Source organism: Protopterus annectens, chromosome 10.part0 (genome assembly GCF_019279795.1).
Source record: "Protopterus annectens isolate FY-2018-M chromosome 10.part0, PAN1.0, whole genome shotgun sequence".
Classification (NCBI taxonomy): Eukaryota; Metazoa; Chordata; order Ceratodontiformes; family Protopteridae; genus Protopterus; species Protopterus annectens.
Window position 1 is genome coordinate 1,778,968,700 of NC_056744.1, and position 21,345 is coordinate 1,778,990,044.

Here is a 21,345-nt window from a genome sequence, read left to right on the forward strand (position 1 = left end):
CAAGGTTGAAAATGCATTACCTGCTCACATCAAGACTAACCCCACACATAGCTTTATGTTTAGAGTGATTGACCATGTAGCTGGTGAAATAAGGGGTGGTCCGAGATCTTTGTTATTAGAAAAAGCGAACTGATGTGACAGATTTGTTTAGATGCCTGCCATTTCCCAGGTATAAATGACAGTTGCTCCATACAATGTTTACTAAACTTGAAAAGTCTAAATAGATAATCATTTTTATGTCATTTTTGTCATTTTATGTGTATTTTTGCTATGATAAGTTGCCCTGTATTATTTATTACCTATTTTTTATGTTTTGTATATGATTTTTACATTATTATCATCATTTTTTATGCTTTGGCCATGACTCTTACATGGTTTTCATAATTGTAGTTGACCTAACATGGATTTTAAATAAACTTAGTTAACTAAGGGTTAAATGAATGTATACTGGTTTAGTTTTTTGAAAATTGAGATTCATTTGTATGGTTAATTGTTATTTTATTGAATAATTGAGTAATTAGGGGGTGGAGGGAAGTGTACTTTTCTATAAAAGTTAGTTTGTACCTGCTGGTATTTATCTGAAGAAGTTTGGTCATCGAACCAGACAAAAGTGCTTTACATTGTAATGTGGTACTGTGGTTTGTTTTCTATTTTTATTAGAGCTGAATAGCTGAAGATTGCTTGGTGTTTGAGGTGCTTTTGTCCGGCATATTTGTTTTTCTACAAATAGGAAATTCACCCCAGGGATCACCTCTGTGGCTCTGCTAGACAGGGGCACAGGAAAATAATTTTATTGGGTGGTGAAAGCCAGGGTACCTTTTTGGCTAGGCTTATATAGGCCATTGGGCCAATAGCCTAGTACCTACCTATGAACCTATGAATAACTCTCTGCCCAGGAGATATTACCTATACTCACCTGCAGGCCAAGCATTTCCTCTTAATAGTGGAATAAGTCCCTGCCCAGGAGACATTACCTGCACTCACCTGTAGGCCAAGCATTTCCTCTTAATAGTTGAATATGCCTCTGCCCATGAGATATTACCTGCACTCAGCTGGTAGCCAAGCATTCCCTCTAAATTGTAGATTACCTGGTCTCAGCTCTGCTCAGCTTGTAATGTAAAATGCAGACAGGCTGGTCTTCTCCTTTAAAATCCTCTGAAAGCACTACCGCTAGATCCGTCTGTAATACATCAGTATAAACTCTGAAGATTTTACTGAAATCTGACGATGATAGGACAGATTCTCAACATAATGTTTATTCAAATGTTCAAAGCCATTATCTGCTTCCATTGTCCATGTTAGTTTAAGGGTCATCTCCACTTTGTCAGATCTGTAAGAGGGCACAACATAGTTAAATAATGGGATATCAAGTTCTGTTAGAACCAAGCATGTTATCATGTGCTTATTAGTGCCTGGATTAGGCCAGTTTCTCACTGCTTCTAACTTTTGTTTGTGGGCCCTGACAACTCCTCTTCCTATTACAGAGCCTGAATTTTTATAACAATTATGAATAACTTGCTTTTGGAGGCATTGTCTGCCATCCTGGCTTGCCTCACAGATTCTGACACAGCTTGTATGTTAGAGACATGTGACATGTGACTGCCAGTCCACTCAGGGTATTATCCCATTATCTATGTACGTAGCATCATATCTGACATGGAGCTTTAGGATATTGTCCATTAATTTTGAAAGGTTGTATGGGCACCGTGTAGCCAACAAGGAAGGGCAGTATACTTGAGTAAGCCTTTTGAAGATGAAAAGGCTGCCATTTATTTGGACAGAAGAATTTGTCAGTACCCATTGTTAGATCTAATTTGGTCAAGAGTCTTACCTTCCACAACTTCTCTTCCCAAGCATTGGCTATCTATCAAATTTTATAAAGCTGCTCAGCTTCCTAAAATCATTACAAAACCTGATTTTCCATCAGACTTTGGGAATAACACCACGGGGCTATTAAACTTCCTTTTCTTGGCTTTTGTTATCCTATCTCAAGCATTTTTGGACTTCTTGCACTGCCTTTCCCTATGGCTTTGCTTTTCTGTAAAGTTTCAGGTTAACCTTTTCTCTTGGAGTGATCTCAGTATGGTATTAAATCAGGTTTATTCTGCAGGTAGTTCTGAGAGAACGTTTTTGTTTCTAAACAAAAGGTCCCATATCTCTTGTTTTTGTAACTTAGCATATTTGCAGACGAAAAGATCTTTTTTTTCTCTTTTTCCACTAACTCCATCAATTTCTGTCATTAAACTAACTCAGAGTTCTGCAGTTCTTTCAGTTCTGGCCTTCTTTTACTAGTCTATCTAACTGTGTAGGTTACACAAATTAATTTTGGTAGCCATTTTAAATGGGACCCGCTAGAGCGAGTCCCAAAATACGGAGACTGAATGGCCAAAGGATCACACTTGTATATATCAAATCCAAGATGATATTTCTGGGAATATTTTCTTTTCTCTGACGTATGGTGATCTCAGAGTTAGTATATATAAGTTCAGGGGGCGTGGCGGGCTCGACCCCCACATGGGTGGGGGTGATGGTCTTTGTGATGTGCTCTTCTCCTGTGTTTTCGGTCTTTTTTTTCTCAAGCATGTCAAGTGCTGACATTTCAATAGGGAGCCATTAGTTTTTTCGCTATTTAGACCCTGCCAACAGTGTTTTGTTTTCTTTTTTTTTGGAAGAAAATGGCTAAAAGTAACACCTGGTTTCCAGTTTTGAATTATATAACAAGAAAAAATGAGAAACACAAATTCCAATACCACAGAAGGAAGGTGCAGCAGGCCACAGTGAATAAGCAGAACTTTAATCAATCTTAGCGCCTTGGCTTAAGAGATAAAACATTACATTCTTCAATCTTCTTATATACAACACTCAGTTATTCAATTAAAACCTAATTAAAGAAACACCCTCCAATTACAGTCAGTATTTAACCCATTAGGTGACAAAGCTCCAAACTTCAAAATGCACATAGTTTCTTTATATAGAAGTTTTCTCTTAACTTCCACATCATCCCATCCTTGAACGGTATCTAAAATAGTTGCCTTTAAACATTCACTTTTCCCATTATGATATATATTAAAATGTTGTGCTATGGGACTCTCTAATCTATTATTTTTTTATATCCCTCAGGTGCTCCTGTAGCCTAATTCTAAACATCCTTTAGTTTCACCTATATAATATAGGTCACAGGAACACCTCAGCACATAAATTACCCCTCTAGTATAACAATATACACTGGATCTAGGGGTAACAGAAATCCCATGTATGCTATCAAAGTATGGCACAACATATTGACACACCAAACACGTTTCACATGACAACATATTGGCACACTGAACATTTTTCACATAACTTCATACATCCTATTCCTATAGTATTATATAAATTTTCTGTAGGACATTGGAACTGGCTGTGCACTAAAATATCTTTGACACTTCTCCCCTTCTTAAGGGACAACAATGGTTTACATGGCAACATTTTCTTTAGCTTGGGATCCTTTAACAAGAATTCCCAAAAATATTTAACATCACCAAAAATTTATTTAGTTCTCACATTAAAGGTATTAACAAAATACACTTGCCTATTAGTTAAACCTTCAACCTGATTAGTGCTTTCTCTACAATTATATCTTTGTTTTTTAACCACATCTCCCTCTACAAAATATATCTATCTATACAGCCTATTTAAAGCTTTCTCCAAAGTATCTTGCTTATAACCTTTTTTCAAGAAATGGGAACTCATAAATTTTAAATCTTCCCGTAGCATATGTTCACTACTATTAAGCCTAGCTATTCTCAAAAATTCTCGATATGGTAAAGACTCCATTAAATGTTCTGGGTGAAAACTGTTTCCATGTAACATATGATTAATATCTGGGAATTTTCTATGTACCCTACTTTGTATATTTTGCCAAACAATACCCTATAATTCAATATCTAAATAAATAACTTTACTACCAAACTGTAGCCCATCAAAACCTAAATCAGCACTATTCAGTTGTAAGTCATAGAAAAAGTATGGGTTAGGGATTCTCCCCCTTCACATACAAAAATGAGGTCATCAATAAACCTAAAGTACTTAATAACATACTTTTTATAGAATTCCATCTTATATAAACATTTGTGCTCAAAGAGATCCATAAATAGGTTGGCATACATGGGGCAAAAGCCCCCCCCCCCATTACCGTACCCTTTATCTGATGAAAGATCTCTCCACTGAACTCAAAATAATTGTGTTCCAAACAAAACTGTAACAATTCTATAATATAACTAGTTAATGGATTATCCCCCAAAAAATGCTGTACAGCCTGCAAACCTATTCTATGACTAATATTGGTGTATAAACTTTTCACATCCAACACTATCCAATAATTATTTTCTTCCCAAGTAAAAGTTTTCACTTTTTCAAGAAAATCAAACGAGTCTTTTATATGAGTCCAATTTAACCACAGATTTTAACAAATACTTATGTAATAATAAGCCTATATTATGAGAAAAATATTTAGAGGCTGCCGCTATTGGCCATCCTGGTGGAGTTACGGGGTCTTTATGAACTTTAGGGAGACAATAAAATCTAGCTATCACACTACCTTCAGAAGAAACTTTCTTATCTATGTTATGTTTCGACAAATAACGCAACTTAAAGCTTTTTAGAAGTAACTCATTATATTCTTTTATTGGTTTACTATAATCTTGAAACAAGCCCTTTTATAAGTATTTTTGTCATTCAAATTATCATCAGGCATCTTCTTATATTGTATGTAGTGCATAACTACTATTTGATGCCCCTTATCTGCAGGGTTAATAACCAGTTCATGTCATTCACTTAACTTTTTCAAAACCTTCCACTCTTCAACAGATAGATTATATGTTATTCTGTTACTATTATTCAAAAATTCCATAAGTATCCTATCCATTTCAAAATTCATCATAGCTGAAAAGTGTTTAATAGTTTCACAAGTAAACGGAGGTATGAAGTCACTTTTAAATGGTATGTCAATTGTATCTAACAAACAATAAGCATTAGGTTCATTTTCAAAGGAGGAGTCACAAGAAACATATATATCACTTTTATATTCTGTGCCATCCTCATACTGAAGCATCTCCCATTTATCATATACTTGTACATTTTGTTTAGCAAAAAAATCCATAAGATGTAACTTTCTAATAAAGCAAAATGTTTCCCCTTTAAAAACATGTTTTCTAAAAAGAACAGTGGGTATAAATTTCAAACCGCAATTTAAAACATATATTTCACTGTCACTTAAATCAGAACATGATAAATTCAACACCAAATTATCACAAGTTAAATTTAAATTTCTAACTTGTGAAAAGAATATGTTAAAGTCAATACCGCTTTCGCTTCTGTCATTGCTGCGGTTTGCTGGGCTGCTCAAAATGCTGTCTTTTTCTCCCATTATTAAATTGCTGGTTGCCCTGAAAGTTTTTGTTTAAATATTCAGTTGTTGAGCAGTCAGTAGGGGAGGAAATGCGTTCCTGTCTCCGTTCTCATCTTCCTATTCAGAAGCACTAGTGCCTGATGAGGCAAACAAAACATGTTGCTTTCTTTCATCTCTTCCTCCTAAAGAGCGGCCACCCCTTTGCCGTTTGTTCTTATTGGTACCTGCTAAGAAGACTGTACCATTATTATAGCCATTTAAATCATGATCGATTTTCCTCATTTTCTGTTTTATTAATTTTCTAGAAAGTTCATCAAGCTTTACATTACCTTCTTTTAATATATTTTCAAATCGTGCAGCTGTAAGATGATTAGAAATAGTAGAACACAGCATACCAATTTCTTCCTTAAGCAACCATTGCCTCCCTTGGTCTCTCTCAATAAGTATCTCCAGTCGTTCCTGCATGCAATTATGTGCTGCAGCTTTCCAGTGTATTTCTAAGTTCTTATTCTCCCCCCGAATTAGACAGATTGAAGAGCAATATCAAGTTCAACATACATTTGCAGACACAATAAATTATAGTGCATGGAAGTTTCTTTGACGAAAAGTCTCTCAAGTTTAACAATCAAATCCTGAAGCTCAGGTTGCAATAAATAAACACTTCTCTCTCCTATCTCAGAGAATGGATTGTTAAGTCTCTGATTACGCCCTTTCCTCAAACAAATTTTTCCACTTGAGATTACACTGTTCATTTCCACTAGTACCAGCCACAGGTTCAGGAGAACAGTCAACAGTTTTAGTAACAAAACTATCCAATGTCCTTTGAGCAGAAACAGTACTATCACTTGTAGAGATCCTAGGAAGCTGTAGATCCGGATCACTTGCCATATATAACAACAAGAAAAAAAAAGAAACACAAATTCGAATACCACAGAAGGAAGGTACAGCAGGCCACAGTGAATAAGCAGAACTTTAATCAATCTTAGCGCCTCGACTTACCAGTCTTCAAGAGATAAAACATTACATTCTTCAATCTTCTTATATACAACGCTGTGGTCTGCTGTACCGTCCTTCTGTGGTATTGGAATTCCGATTTTGAATTCCTTGACATTTACATTTTTATTATACATCCCTTGTTATATAGTCTTGGATCTTCCCAGGAGTTCTCAAATGATGGGCATCACCACTTCTGTCTTGTAACTTGGTAATGTGTTCTATGACACTTTGTAATAGAACTTTTTCTTCTTCCCAGATTTCTCTGGCAACATCTAATAATCAACGAGGGTGCTTGCTCTGTAAAAACTAAAAAGGACTAAACCCTGTTGAGGCTTAACTGTGGTGATTTTAGTTGATTTTGGAGTTTGTATTTCAATGTAATTTGGAGTTTGTATTCAAACATGTTTCCTTAAGCATTTTGGGCTTCCTGGACTTTTTACTGGATTCGCTACGTGTTTAGTTCCAGTTTTACTGGATTCGCTACATGTTTAGTTCCAGTTCAAGTGGTTTACTCTTTTTTTTTTGTCCTGTTGAGGCTTGTCGTACTTCTGTAATGGTCAACAGGGAGTATGGCATTAATTGGTCCACGTTTTCACCATCTACACCAATAGCATTTCTAAGCATCACTAACCTATCTTTTGGCGGATGGTACGGTGAGGTTTTTCTATTGCTTAACCTTAAAGCACAGATGCAGTTGGTGCATTATTCTGGACATAAATGGAGTCCCTTGCTTGGCGAATATTTCTTTAGGTATTTCATTTCTGAAAAATAGTAAGACTAACCCCCTAATTGTAGATTTAGCATTTGTTTTATATAGGGGGGGATTCTTAGGGTGCCAAGGTGCATAGTTCAAAATAATGAGGATGTTTTGAAACCATCACTAGATTTTAAAATGATCCAGCATTATCTACAGCAATGCATTCAAAGGGCACCTCTGTGACCACAGCAATGCATTCAAATGGCACCTCTGTGATAGGCATTAGATTCAAATGATTTTTAAATCTTGGGTGAGGGGTTGTTTCTGATATTCAGGGTATCCTGCACAGTTATTCTCAATTTCCGCTTTTGTTATTGATCAATGAAACTTGCTAGGATTTGTACATCAGTCTTGTCCATTCCAATGTGCCCTCAATACATGACTATGTGCTAATGTAATTACTAGTTTCCGAAAGTGTTGTGAATGAATAAGTGACGTACTTTACAATAAATTGTTTTGTTTCTCAAAAGTATGAGTAAAAATGAAACCATTTTGTTCAGCTTCTTTCTTAACAACTTTAGCCATTTCCCCTGGTGCTACTTGAATTATCAGCTTCCCCTTCTGCCTTTTCAAAGTGTATCCATCTCACGTGAGATCAGCCATCTCTGGAGTTTCTTCATGATCAGGCTCTCATGACGTAGAAGACATTGCCTCCTATTCTGCCAACACAGGTTCTGGGGTCTTAGTTTCTAGCTCTTGGCCTAAGAAAGGCAACTGTTACTTGGATTTCTTGGTGTCAGTTGCACGGTTCACCTTTCTCATTTTTTCCTTTCCTTTCCGAACCTGATGCATACATAGGACCCTCTTCCTTTGCTTAGAGCTGCAGTGTTTTGAGTCAGTAGGAATATAATTAGAGCTCTGTGTAAAGTTGTCTTGTCTCTCAGTATACAGTACCCTGTCCTTTTCATTCTTTATAAGGTTCTTTTACCTCTTAGTATGAGTGTAACTCAACACCACCCTCTCAGTTTTTTTTCCTCTCTTAGTTGCTCCCCCTTTGCAAAGAATTTACTTTCAGTTTTAATTTTTTTTCTTTACTCATAGACATCTGTTACCTGAACCCTTTCTTTTTTGAGGGTTTTGTCTTACATGGACATAAAAAGGTTTAGAACTCTGATCAGGTATAGTTTGTTCCTCTTTAACTGCCCTGCTGAAGCCTTTCTTATTTTTTCATGTCGCCTTCTTAACACTACCTGATGCTTAGAATTCCCCATTTCTATGTTTTTCTGTTTCAGCTTGAAAAAAAGTTTAGAATTTGTCTCAGGTTGTGCATTTTCTACATCAACCTTTTCAGTGGCATCCGAGCCAAAGGGTAAAAAAGTCACACAGCAAAACCATTCAGTATAAATAAAGTGCAAGAAAGACAAAGCCAAACTAGAGTCATCACTGTGTAACACCTTAAACCTTCTGGCTCATGGGATATATGCAAATGATCCTGAAGGACATACCAGTGATTCAGACATATGACTTCTGAAGACCCATGACTTTTTACCTTTTTAAGTCTTTATACATGTAGACCAGGAAAGCCAAACCCCACTAGGTGTAAGCATGCATATCTTAGCCTTTTTTTACCTCATCATTACAGTATACATGTATTTCTTGGTTATAGTTTAGAAACACAGAGTTTAAAAACAAGTGTGATGTCCATAAACATTAGGATACCTGTAAAATATCCCAAGTAACATCAACACCAAAGGGTAAAAAGGTCACACAGACAAACCATTCAGCAAAAACTACAAGAAAGACCAAGACAAACTAGAGTCTTTACTGTGTAATAACTTAAACCTCCTGTAGTAGAGGCCCATGGGATATATGCAAATGACCCTTAAGGACATATCAGTGATTCAGATACATGACGTCTGAATGCCCATTACTTTTTACTTTTTATGGGTACATTCAGGCCAAGAAAGCCAACCCCCACTAGCTGTAGACATGCATATCTCAGCCTTTTTTGACCTCATCAGTGCAAGCGTATGTGTATTTCTTGGCTATACTTTAAAAGCCAAAGTTTAAGAAAACAAGTCTGATGTCCATACTAAAGGATAAAAATGTCACACAGACAAAAATCCCAGTAAAAACTGCAAGAAAGACTGATGACCTTATGGGGTTATTTTTGAAACAACCCATAGGCCCCCACTACAGGAGGTTTAAGGTAATAAACAGTGAATACTCTAGCTTGGCTAGATCTTTCTTGCAGCATATAGACCCCTGTAACATAGGTGCAGTGCCAGCTTCAGAATACATCTCATAATCTGCTACCCCCTCTACAGAATAGCTTGACCATGTAGTTGTACTTCACTGCCATATTATGAATGCAATCCCTACTCTGCCAGTTCACCACAGCCATGCCCAGATAACTCTGCCATGTAACTGTGCTGTAGTGCCAGCTTTGTAATGTCAGCTATAATGTGCCAGACCACCTCAGCCACAGCCAGAATACTCTACCTGTGTAACTGTGTTTCATTTCCAGCTTTGGGATAGAATCCATTCTCCATGAGACCACAGTCACAGCCATGCTACAGCACCCGACCATGTAACTGCATCCATGCCAGCTTTAGAATACGATCCATATTCCACCAGACCACCACGGTCACAGCCATGCCAGAATACCATAGCTATGTAGCTGCTTCCATGCCAGCTTCAGAAAATACAAGCCATACTTCACCAGACTACTACTGCCAGAACCACACCTTGATACCCTAACCATGTAGGTGCTTTAGTAACAGTTTTGGATTACAATATATACTCTGCCAGCATACCATAGCCATATCCAGGCCAGTATACTCTGTCTGGGTAACTGTACGTTAGTGCCAGCTTCTGAACCCAAAATACATTCACTCAAGTGATTGAGTCTAAGTTTTTTTTTTTTAATTAGTTTATCTATCATACCCATCTCAAAGTGTTATGTGCTAACAAATAGAAAGACAGCTAAAAGAATCCAAACCCAGTCAATCAGCAGCCAGGGATGTTTCCCTTTTCCTGTTTACATGTACGGGGGGAACAGAACAGCTCAGACCTTACGTTAGATCAAGCAGTAATATATAAGTTACAGCACTGGGACAAAGTCTGCATGAAGTCAGATTACTTGTTGTTTACATTTTCCTCATAGTCATATATAAATATATAATGTTAGCACAAGTAATGCAACTCTGAGGCACTGAATTGTACAGACACCATATCCTGCATTACTTAGAACTGGAAAAACAGCCATGTGCTTCAAAAGAGTCTGCAAAAAGCCCCCACTGATCATTGTCCCACTCTTGTCTGTTTCACTATGCAGGGTTTTGAGATGATTGCCATTCACCCGTCTAGTTAATTGCCACCTGTCATCACTAACACTAATGAGGTATGAAACACATCTCTGTTAATTGAATAGCCGGTGATCACATGACACTAACAAAAGGCTGCATTAATTTGAATAAGTACAGCAGCATGTTGATTACTTGTTCAAGGCAATGCATTTCTTTTTATAAAAGTCTTCAGCAGCTCAGCTGAAAAGCTTCCTTGGTATACCAGTGTGTGCCGTTGTTATACAAATCACGTTCAAAGTAATTAGCATTGTAATATCACTAAAATATAACTGCTCCGGCTCCTAAACAGCACTATTGTTTTGAAAACTGCACTTTTGTCAGTTGGCCACCAGATGCTATTATTTAAAACATTATGGCCTGGTCCTGGAGAATGAACACTTTGATGGTGTCACAATTAGCTTTAACAACACCATTCCATGTTACCTCAGGGCTGTCATCCTTAGAAACAGAAGCCCTTAAAATGAGAATAGCTGGGGCCAATCCTAGGGCAGACTATGTGTCAGACTCTATATTCATTCTTTATTAAAAATTTTTAATCTGCTCAGGTGGCATAGAAGGATAAAACCCTGACTATGACCCAGGTGACCCAGGTTCGATTACTGACTGGGGAGACTGACAGAGTGACAGGGATGGATGGGCATAACTATCCTGGGAGGAGGGTGGCATGTGGCCATCTCTTTGCAATGATCCTTGATGGAAGCTGAGGACATTATTGGAGGAGGCATGGTCCACAACGTGGGAGATGTGCACTCACCATGGACCAAAACACATTGCCGTGAGGGAGGTGGAAATGGGTATATCGTACAGTAAACCCCCTCCCCCCAGATAGACGCAAAGATTTGCCGAGCCCCCTGGACACTCTAAGCATCCATGACTGGCTCCAGCAATGCCAGATTAGTCTAGAAGGGCAAGGAGATTAGCTGGTAGACTGCATGAATGGAGGCACTGAGGTGCCAGACCAGTGCCAATGAAGGAACAGCTCCACCAAAAAATACTCTTTAATGGTGATTTTATCCTCAACCTACCCTAGGCACAGCTATCATTTTATACAGTGACATAAGTCTGAAATGAGGAAAGTCCTTTCATTCAGTCCAAATGAGTCAGCAAAAGGTTTTAAATTGGTTTTGGCTTAAACAAGCATACAATCTCAGAAGATAACTTTGCAAAAATGTTATATGATGCCTACAAAGCACTTATAACCCAAGTCCAGCTCTGCAAATATCTTTGTGTTGGGTTAGACTTTGGCCTCCCTTTTAGATACTATGCCAAGATGAGCAAAGCTGGATCGTAGTCAAATTTGGCTCTAGGCAGGGGAGTGGATCAGGCACTCTCCCCGCAGCCATTTTGGTGTCCCTCTACTTGTCTCTCTTCTTCCAGTTACCATAAGCCCTGTTTAAAACTATTAGCATGCAAACTACTTTCTTCTTTACTTTTGAAATAAAGACAAAGATATGGATTTCATTTAAAACTTTTAATTTAAATATCCTTTGCTGACCAGGTTAGTCCCCAAGGCTAGCAGCACCTACTATTAACACAGACAGATTGGGCCTCATCTTAACATCTCTTCTAAAGCACGACACACTCAGGAGTACAGCACTACCCCCTTTAAAGTGCACTACACTATCAGCAATCATCTACCTTGTTTGGGATTATACTTCTGTATCAGTGATAGCCATTTGCTAAATAAAACAGTTGCATACTGAAATCAGACTTAGCACAAGCAACAGTAAACTCCTCTTCCCTTGAAGCACACATTAATTGAAAATCCATTGAAACTCATATTCCTTGAAAATGCACACCTGTATTTTTTGCCGATTTTTTCCATTATGCAGTGAAACAAAATATATGAACCAATAAAAGATAAAATTAGCAATTTCAGAATATTTCAAGCAACTCTGATGACTAAGTGACCAGTTTAGTAGTGCAGAGGATTAAGGCTTGTACAGGGTTTAAGCTTGAGCAGGCTAATTACACAGGCATTCACGCGCGCACACACACACATGCACACAAGCACATACATACACACACACGCGCGCACACACGCCCACACACACGTGCACGCACACACACACACACACACACACAGATGTGCACATGCACGCACATGCACGCACACAAATGCACACACATGCACACACACACACACACACACACACACACACACACACACACACACACACACACACACACACACACACACATGCATGCATGCGCACACACACACATGCACACAAGCACACATGCGCATGCACACACACATGTGCACACACATGCCCACACACACGCATGTACACACATGTGCACACACGCACACACATATGCACATACACACATGTGCGCACACACACACACACACACACATATATATATATATGTATATATATATATATATATATATATGCACACACATGCACACACACACACACACACACACACACACACACACACACACACACACACACACACACACACACACACACGCACACATACACACTCACACACACACACACACACACACACACACACACACACACACACACACACACACACACACACACACACACTACTCCATGCATTCTAAATCTTAACAGGATGGCAGCAAAGCAGCAGTAGGTTCATGGCAGCCTTAAAAGGAAAGCTACAATTCCAGTATAAGTGAGAAATCAAATCCCACACAGTTGCTGTGAGTATATTGTACTCTTAAAGATGCATGCACAGACTAAAGATGCAGAATATGTCCTTAAAGACGAAATACATATATTTTTTAATTAATTAAAATTCAGTGTTGGGCAGCCCCCTAGGCAGCAACCTCCTAACCCAGCGGACCCTTGGCATCTGCCCAGGTCACCTAGTACTAGATCTAGCTATGAAATTGAGTATGGCCAAGGTCTTCAAATAGCTCAGTCTCTATTATAAATTCAGTACTTTATTAACCATCATAACCATCCAAGCAGTATGGATAAACTTCCTTATCCCAGAACTGGACTGTGGCTTCCCAAGGGTTTCCCTATCTTCCTCGTATGGTACAAGCATAGGTCTAACAGCAGTTAACAAAACATGGAATTTCAACTCTCGTTCTCCTGAGCAAGAATATCATTCCCTGATCCAACATAAAGCAAACTGGTTGTTAATTGTCATAGTGAGCTACATTGCTCCTTTTATCACTTCCTTTCAAATTATTACACATCAAGTATTGCCTTTAATTAGTCCAAAAACTAAAATTCATCACCTTCTACAGTCCACTCAAAACTCAAGACCAAAGAGCTCTAACCCTCATGAAGCCATCTTTCACCCTATTGATCAGTGAAAGGGTCTTCAGTAAAGTTAAATCTGCAACCATCTCCCCCCAAGAAATAGGAAATAAAATTATTCCAGTCTCTGTATGAAACTAATTGAGCACCTTATTATCAAGTGCAGCTACAACAAAGATACTGGGTAATTAATGAATGAGACAGCTTTTTAAAATAATACTATGGAACTGTACGCATCTGTGCTTTTTCAATATATTTCGATCTGTTTTTAACTATCTCAAATGGTAGTGTTTTTTTTTTTTTTGCTGTGCTGTTTGCTTTGGCCATCTCCCTAGCCCACTTGTTTTATGGTAATCTTCAGTCGATACTGAAATCTAATACCGGTTTCTTCTAATTTCATATTCTTTGCTGTATATACCATTATGTGTTGCTTTGTATTATAGAAAGCATTTTATTTTGCATTGTTTTGCAACTAATTTCTTGTTATTCTGTTTTGTGTCATGTGCCCAGGTTATGGATGAAAATAATATTTCACAAGACCGTTTACCTATTTAACAAATAAAATAAAATAAAACAAAATAAAGTCAGTGCCTCTCTGTTTCTGGAAAGATGGTAGTTAATAGACTAACATACCTGCCACGGGTGAAACTCCTGATGGTCTGCACATGAGCTGTTTGCAAAGGGCTTCCTTCCTGGTCCACATGCATTCATTTCATGCAAAGCATGTGCCACGGCTGAAATGGCAATATAAACATTATAAGTATAGCCAAGGTGTGTAACATCAAAGAAAGGAATGTCAAGTGTTCTCAGACTTTCAGTTCCTGTACAGAGAACACTATCCCCATCTCCTGAAACATTTGCCGATGAAACTTTGGCCTCAGTCCATTTACAGTCAAAAGCAGATTCCCAAAAAGTTTTTGTAAAAGGGTCATTCAGATTTTTGAAGGGGTGAATATTGTAAAGGAATTCCTTAAAGCCAGGCAATGTAGAACCATGGACAGAAAACCACAAAGCCCCCAGTAATGTGGGGAAGAACTTCTGCTTGGAAAATAACAGTGAGTTCGGCCATTCGTCACTTCCTAACCAGACTTTGCCAGTTATGTTTCTCTGCACAATTTCTTGCATCAGGGGGTATAACCGGCTATCAGAAGAAGTTATAACAATAGCTCTTGCTGATGATTTTGTAATTACCTCAATTAAGTAGTTTATTTTCAACTCCATGTTAACAACAGGTAGCATTTCAAAGAAATCGATGCAAATGCCGATCTCCACAAACTGTTCCTTGAGCACCTGGCTAACCTGCTGACCATAGTCATCATCTTCTGCTAATATACCAACCCATGACCATCCAAAAAATGTCAGCATTCGAGCAAATGCACTGTACTTCAGGTAACTGCTTGGCACAGTACGCAGGAAAGATGGAAATATGTACTTGTCATTCAGACTGAGAGCACCAGATGCATAACTAATCTAGATAAAACAAAAATGATATGCACACATCTGTGTTTCTAAAGGGACACTATATTTACATATTTACATATTGCATCTACACATACACAGCCTGTGTCTCTGGATTAAATTGACTCATTTTTCCAGCCTCATTTTGCTCTACTTGTTTGTACCTTCTATGAGCATGTAACACTCTTAAATTCTGACAAGTGCCTTGCTGTTCTGATTTCATCTGCTTGTTCAGTTCACTGATGCACAATTCTCATATTAAACTAGTTTGTCCTTATCATGGTGTTACCTTTCACTTTCTATATTCTGTTTCTCCCTTGGTATTTTTTGTCTTCTCTGTGAAACCCTCTTTTAGTCAGCTGGTCAATTCATTCCCTATCACCAGGGCGGGAGCCGACTGAGAGACTGAGAGCAGTCATCCTTTGAGCAGTCATCAGAGACATTTCAGATTCTTGCAGTTTTTGCCTGTTGCCCTATCCCCTGCATGTACCTGGTGAAGTGTCATTTGGGGGTAACATGCAATGGGCTTCAGTGAAGAGTATCTCCCCCTTCCACTAGGGGTGCTTCCTGTCAGGCAGACCTACCTGGCCTTTTGAAACACTAACTGTGCTTTACCCTTGTTTCCACAAATGAACTTACACCACCTAGTGTGACACTGAATGTGTGCTTTGCACCTTAACCTCCTGAGGAGGCTTGTGGGCTATGCCTCTTCACTGGGTCCACTAACGGAACTCCAGTCACTTGGGACATAGTCAGGGTTCCATCTCTCTGTGCAGTGGAACCAGGACCCCCTTAGCACTGTTTACAATGATGGTCTCCTAGTACAAAGACTTCTGGTTAAGTAAGCACATTATAACATATAGTAACATATTTAAACACCAGAATTATACCTCACTGTGCTCTGTTTTAAACGTTCTTAAGTAAATCCTATTGTTAATTGGTTTATCCTGAGAAAATGTTTTTGTGATACAAAGTCTGCACTGTACAGCTATAGTGTAATTTAGATATTATTTAGTTGCTAAAGACATCAACGTATTCTTTTTATGATATCAGCTGCTGCTTTGTAGATGTTCTTACATACATTGCCTAATATTCTCTCTAGGCTCAGTTTATCTATCTGTAATAGGAGATCTGTGTATTGGTTTATTCCTACATGTAGTTACCACTAAGTATGTGATTAACTTCAATGGTCCAAATTTAAGTAAATATATTTTCTCCATATTTAACAAAAAGCTATTTACTGAGGAACATTGCCTAGTTTGCTGTTGAACTTTATTTCTTTTATTGATCTTACCACTTTTACAATCCTGATTTTATCACCTTAGCAATTTATATCTGTGAATGTATCCATTATCCATTGGGCATGTGGAAAACTGTTGCGGACCCAATATTGAACGCTGCAGAATTTGTCTACCAGGAAAGTGAAGTCTTTAATGGTCTGCTTCTATTTATATTTGTGATCCCGTCATTTCATCCATTAATAAGTGCACGTATTTATTGCTTCCTTTTGTAACTGGTTTAGAGATTTTGTTGGTGTTTTGCTTAAAGTCTTAAAGATCTTAACTCATTACATCTGAGTAAACCCTCCAGGTACATCTGCAGTTACCTCCTACTGATGCCTCTAGGTGTCAAATATTGCTTGTTCATGTTTGGATCAATAATTTCAAAACCATGTTATGTACAAGGTTTTAAAAGATTATATGTTAAAGCTTGCACAATGGCAAACTCAACTGCATCACTATTTGACCTCTGTCTAGTGCAGGTAAATAGATATTAAATGTTGTTTTCATGATATTAATTTATATAGGTATAATTTTCAAATTTTTTCTAAATATCTCAACAACCAAGTAACATGGACAGAACTTCTTAGCCTCACATAAAAGCTCTCAGCTAGATGCTGACAGTATGTGTGTAACTTGAGTGGTTGCTGAGATATTGTAAGTTGTTTGCAAAACATTATAAATGTAATATTTACTCCCCTGTGTTTACTGTGACTTATAATTTATTTATTTTATTTTACATTTGTTGACTGAGATAGCCAACTGGATACATGTCCATTTTCAGCGGAGGCCCGGGGAGAAAAGCTCCAAAGGTAGTTACATAAGCAATCATAACAAAGTACAGATAAAACAAGAGTCATCATAACATAATACAGATAAAACACAATTTACAGACTCAGTTGAGGAGTTACATTTATACAATCTCACAAACTTCTAATCTGGCTTAACAATTAAAAACACAGTTGAGTTCCATTTACAAAAATAGTATTGGTACACTAGTAAGACTAATGATTTAGTCAGGCGTGGAGCAGGGACATAACCACTGAGACTTGAAATACTGCTTGAGAGCTTTCTTGAATTGAGGCAGGGTGGTGTCTAGGCTAATGTTAGCAGGTAGTGAGTTCCAAGTTATAAAATTTGGTTTAAGACCAGTAACCTAAAGAATACTACCACTATAAAATAGAGTTTGTCATTTATACTTCTTTCATAACCCCTATGGTTGCAGAGATATGAACAGTTATTTGAAATGTGAGGACATAATTTGATTGTGTCAAAAGGCTTAGGCTCTGCCCATTGGAAGTTAAAGAGCAAACTTCCTGAACTCCGTTGGAGTGAATGAATTAAGGCACACTACATTGACTCATACGTCTTTATTGAATGCGACAAGAATCTTTTCAATAAACCCATACACTGCCAGCAGTCAGATGTGACCTTCCATTTAACTTTTTTTTTTACATTTTTGCATCTCTTACTTTTCATAAATGCCTTCAAGGTATCACTTATCCACTTACTGAAGAACTTTCTGTCTGTGTAGGGCGTGTTTATTGGTCTGTATCTACTGCGTAAGCTGGGGTCCTGTTGTTCTCGCATAGATAAATTCCTAGAGATTATTCTGGAGCAATTGTATATTTTAAATGGATTCTAAAAATGCACTAATAATGTATTTATCATGCATTCTCCAGGAACTTGAATTTCTTTTTTTTTTTTTTATTATTTCACAAACTCCTGGAATGCCATGTAGCTTTAAATCAGCTATGTGATATGCAGTCATTTCTGCAGTGGTTATAATTACATCTTGTGATAATATGCCACTTTTTGTACCCCACCTACTGGTTTCCTCAAGCATATTTGCAAGATATTCCATAATGGAATCTTTCATATATAATTAATTAGGGTTGGGATTTCTAGATGGTTAGTGGTGAGTGCAGTGCAAAATAGCATGGGTTGTAGTCATGTGCAGGGTTTGGGCAATTGAAAGACACAGGTTGCATGAGTGCATTATGGGCATGATAGTGAAATATGCAGTAAATGCAAATTTGTACTTAATGACATGTAAATGAAGAATCCCATGCAAATGAGCTGCCAAGAATATGCCAATAAAGAAACCTAAAATAATGGTTCATTTAAAAATACATAAAAAGTGGCAATGCATGGTCATGCTTTCCCATTCTGAACACTGAGATCAGTGGTGAATGTAATGGGAGTTATGCTAGGAATTCCAGCAGCATTGTAGCTGCATGTATTGGCACATGCCTTTGGAGACAAACTTACAGTATTGTGCTTTGCACCTGTCTGCATCAATACAGCCAGTACAGGCAGTGTCTGATTTACTATCACTTGTTGGGAAAACATATTTTCTGAGTAGGCAGGGATACTGTAATACACATAGTCAAACTCCGTCACCCCCAAGGGCAATGGGGTGAATGTGAATTGAGGTATGTCCATTCCAGTTGAGAGAATGGTACACAGCCTTGTGAGCACTAAACTATTTCCTTGACATTATGCTATAGTACATGGGAGGGGAAATAATTGGTTCCCCAGGACATCAGGGGACAGGGCAAATACTATTCAGGCATTCTAAGAGATAACTCATTTCTCTGAGGTGCTGGCCTGCAGATTATTATCAAGGTCCCACCTCATCCAAATGGCTAAAGATATATAAACAGGAATGTCTTCTGCTCACTGAACTACCAGATGGTCTGTAATGCCCATAGTATTATTTATAATGCAACTGTGCACCAATTAAAGTGTATATGATTTAATTATATGATGCATGTTTGACTTATATTGGTGGTTCCTGCAAAGGGACTTCCCACAGGGTCATCTAGTTATACGTGCATATACATGCTAAACAAACAGGTCTTATACATGTCGAGACCATACATGATAGGAGCAGGCTGCATATAATATATTGTCTGTTATGTGTTTACAGGTGATGCTGGTATGCCATACAGCTCTGGTTATTGACCCTGATATGCTACTGTCAGACCATCCAGGAAATGTCCTATAATACAGCCCACCCTGAACCCTAAAACATAATGCAATGGGTATTTCAAATAAGGAAGCAGCACATCTGCAGTACTGATATCACCAAAGGAGCACTACAGTCTTTTTCTTCTTCTTTTGGCTGCTCCCATTAGGGATCACCACAGCAGATCAACTGTTTCTATTTCTTCCTGTCCTCTGCATCTTGCTCTGTCACACCAACCACCTGCATGTCCTCTCTCACTACATCCATAAACCTTATCTTAGGCCTTCCTCTTTTCCTGTTACCTGGCAGCTTCATCCTTAGCATTGTTTTCCCAATATACTCTGCATCCCTCCTCAGCACATGTCCAAACCAGTGTAATCTTGCCTCTCTGGCTTTGTCTCCAAACCTTCCACCCTGGGCTGACCCTCTAATATACTTATTCCTAATCCTGTCCATCCTCATCACACACACTGCAAATCTTAACATCTTCAACTTTGCCACGTCAAGCTCTGACTCCCGCCTTTTTGTCAGTGCCACTGTCTCCAACCCATATAACATAGCTGGTCTCACTACCCTCTTGTAGACCTTCCCTTTCACTCTTACTGGTACTTGTCTGTCACAAATCACTCCAGACACTCTTCTCCATCCACTCCATCCTGCCTGTACTCTCTTCTTCACCTCTCTTCCACACTCACCATTACTCTGAACTGCTGATCCCAAGTACTTAAACTCATCCACCTTCGCCACCTCTACTCCCTGCATCTTCACCATTCCTCTATCTTCCCTCTCATTCACACACATATATTCTGTCTTAGTCCTGCTGACCTTCATTCCTCTTCTCTCTAGAGCATATCTCCACCTTTCCAGGGTCTCCTCCACCTGTTCCCTACTTTCACTTCAAATCACAATGTCATCTGCAAACATCATAGTCCACGGGGACTCCTGTCTGATCTTGTCTGTCAACCTGTCCATCACCATTGCAAATAAGAAAGGGCTCAGAGCTGATCCTTGATGTAATCCCACCTCCACCTTAAAAGCATCCATCACTCCCACCACAGACCTCACCGCAGTCACACTACCCTTGTACATATCCTGTACCACTCTTACATACTTCTCTGACACTCCCGACTTCCTCATACAATACCACAACTCCTCTCTAGGCACCCTGTCATATGCCTTCTCTAAATCCACAAAGACACAATGCAACTCCTTCTGACCTTCTCTGTATTTCTCCATCAACACTCTCAGAGCATCTGTAGTGCTCTTTCCTGGCATGAAACCATACTGCAGATAACTAATCATCACCTCCCTTCTTAACCTAGCTTCCACTACTCTTTCCCATAACTTCATGCTGTGACTGATCAGTTTAATCCCTCTGTAGTTACTACAGCTCTGTCTGGGGAGGAATAAACAGCAGCAGAATCCCAGCCAAGGCAGAGGTGGGCACAATGCACTGTAGCGCTGGCAATGAGGCATAATCTGAGCCACATCCATGGGCCATGACACAGAAAACACAGAAGAAAATAATGCATTTAGCATTGCACAAAGACTATGCAAGACAGAGCACTGACTGACCACACTGTCATCAGACATCACCATACCCACAAAGGCCATGGGGTGGGCAGAGCACAGTCATCATTACTTGCATAAGAGGAGGGACATAGTGAGGTGGGGGTCACAGATGGTGAACATGGTAGCCACATATTCTGGGAAGCTGTGGGGAATCAGGAATCATATTCTTCCATGGTGGAGATGGGTTACAGGTTTTGACATTTGCCAGTGTCCACTTTGTTCATTTGGGGTGTTAAGGCTGGATCCAGTCCATGTCAGTGAAGGAGTACCACTATGGTACTATTCAGAGGTACCCCAAGAAGATGTCCTATTTGTGCAGCCTAATGAAAGAGACTACCCATGACCTGGATTATGATCAAAAGC

At 38.7% G+C, this 21,345-nt stretch overlaps 1 protein-coding gene and 1 long non-coding RNA gene across 2 annotated transcripts in view; one reads left to right on the forward strand and one right to left on the reverse strand.

Annotated features, from left to right (window-relative positions):
• Nucleotides 1-21,345, forward strand: part of LOC122814017 — a 193,878-nt gene that overhangs the window by 129,945 nt on the left and 42,588 nt on the right. The gene's annotated exons all lie outside the window — the stretch shown is intronic.
• The window catches only part of LOC122814014 (extracellular calcium-sensing receptor-like), an 86,371-nt gene that overhangs the window by 30,248 nt on the left and 34,778 nt on the right, over nt 1-21,345 (reverse strand). The window contains exon 2 of the mRNA XM_044086596.1: nt 14,335-15,171. Coding sequence (XP_043942531.1) covers nt 14,335-15,171 — 837 coding nt within the window. The remainder of the gene's footprint in view (nt 1-14,334; nt 15,172-21,345) is intronic.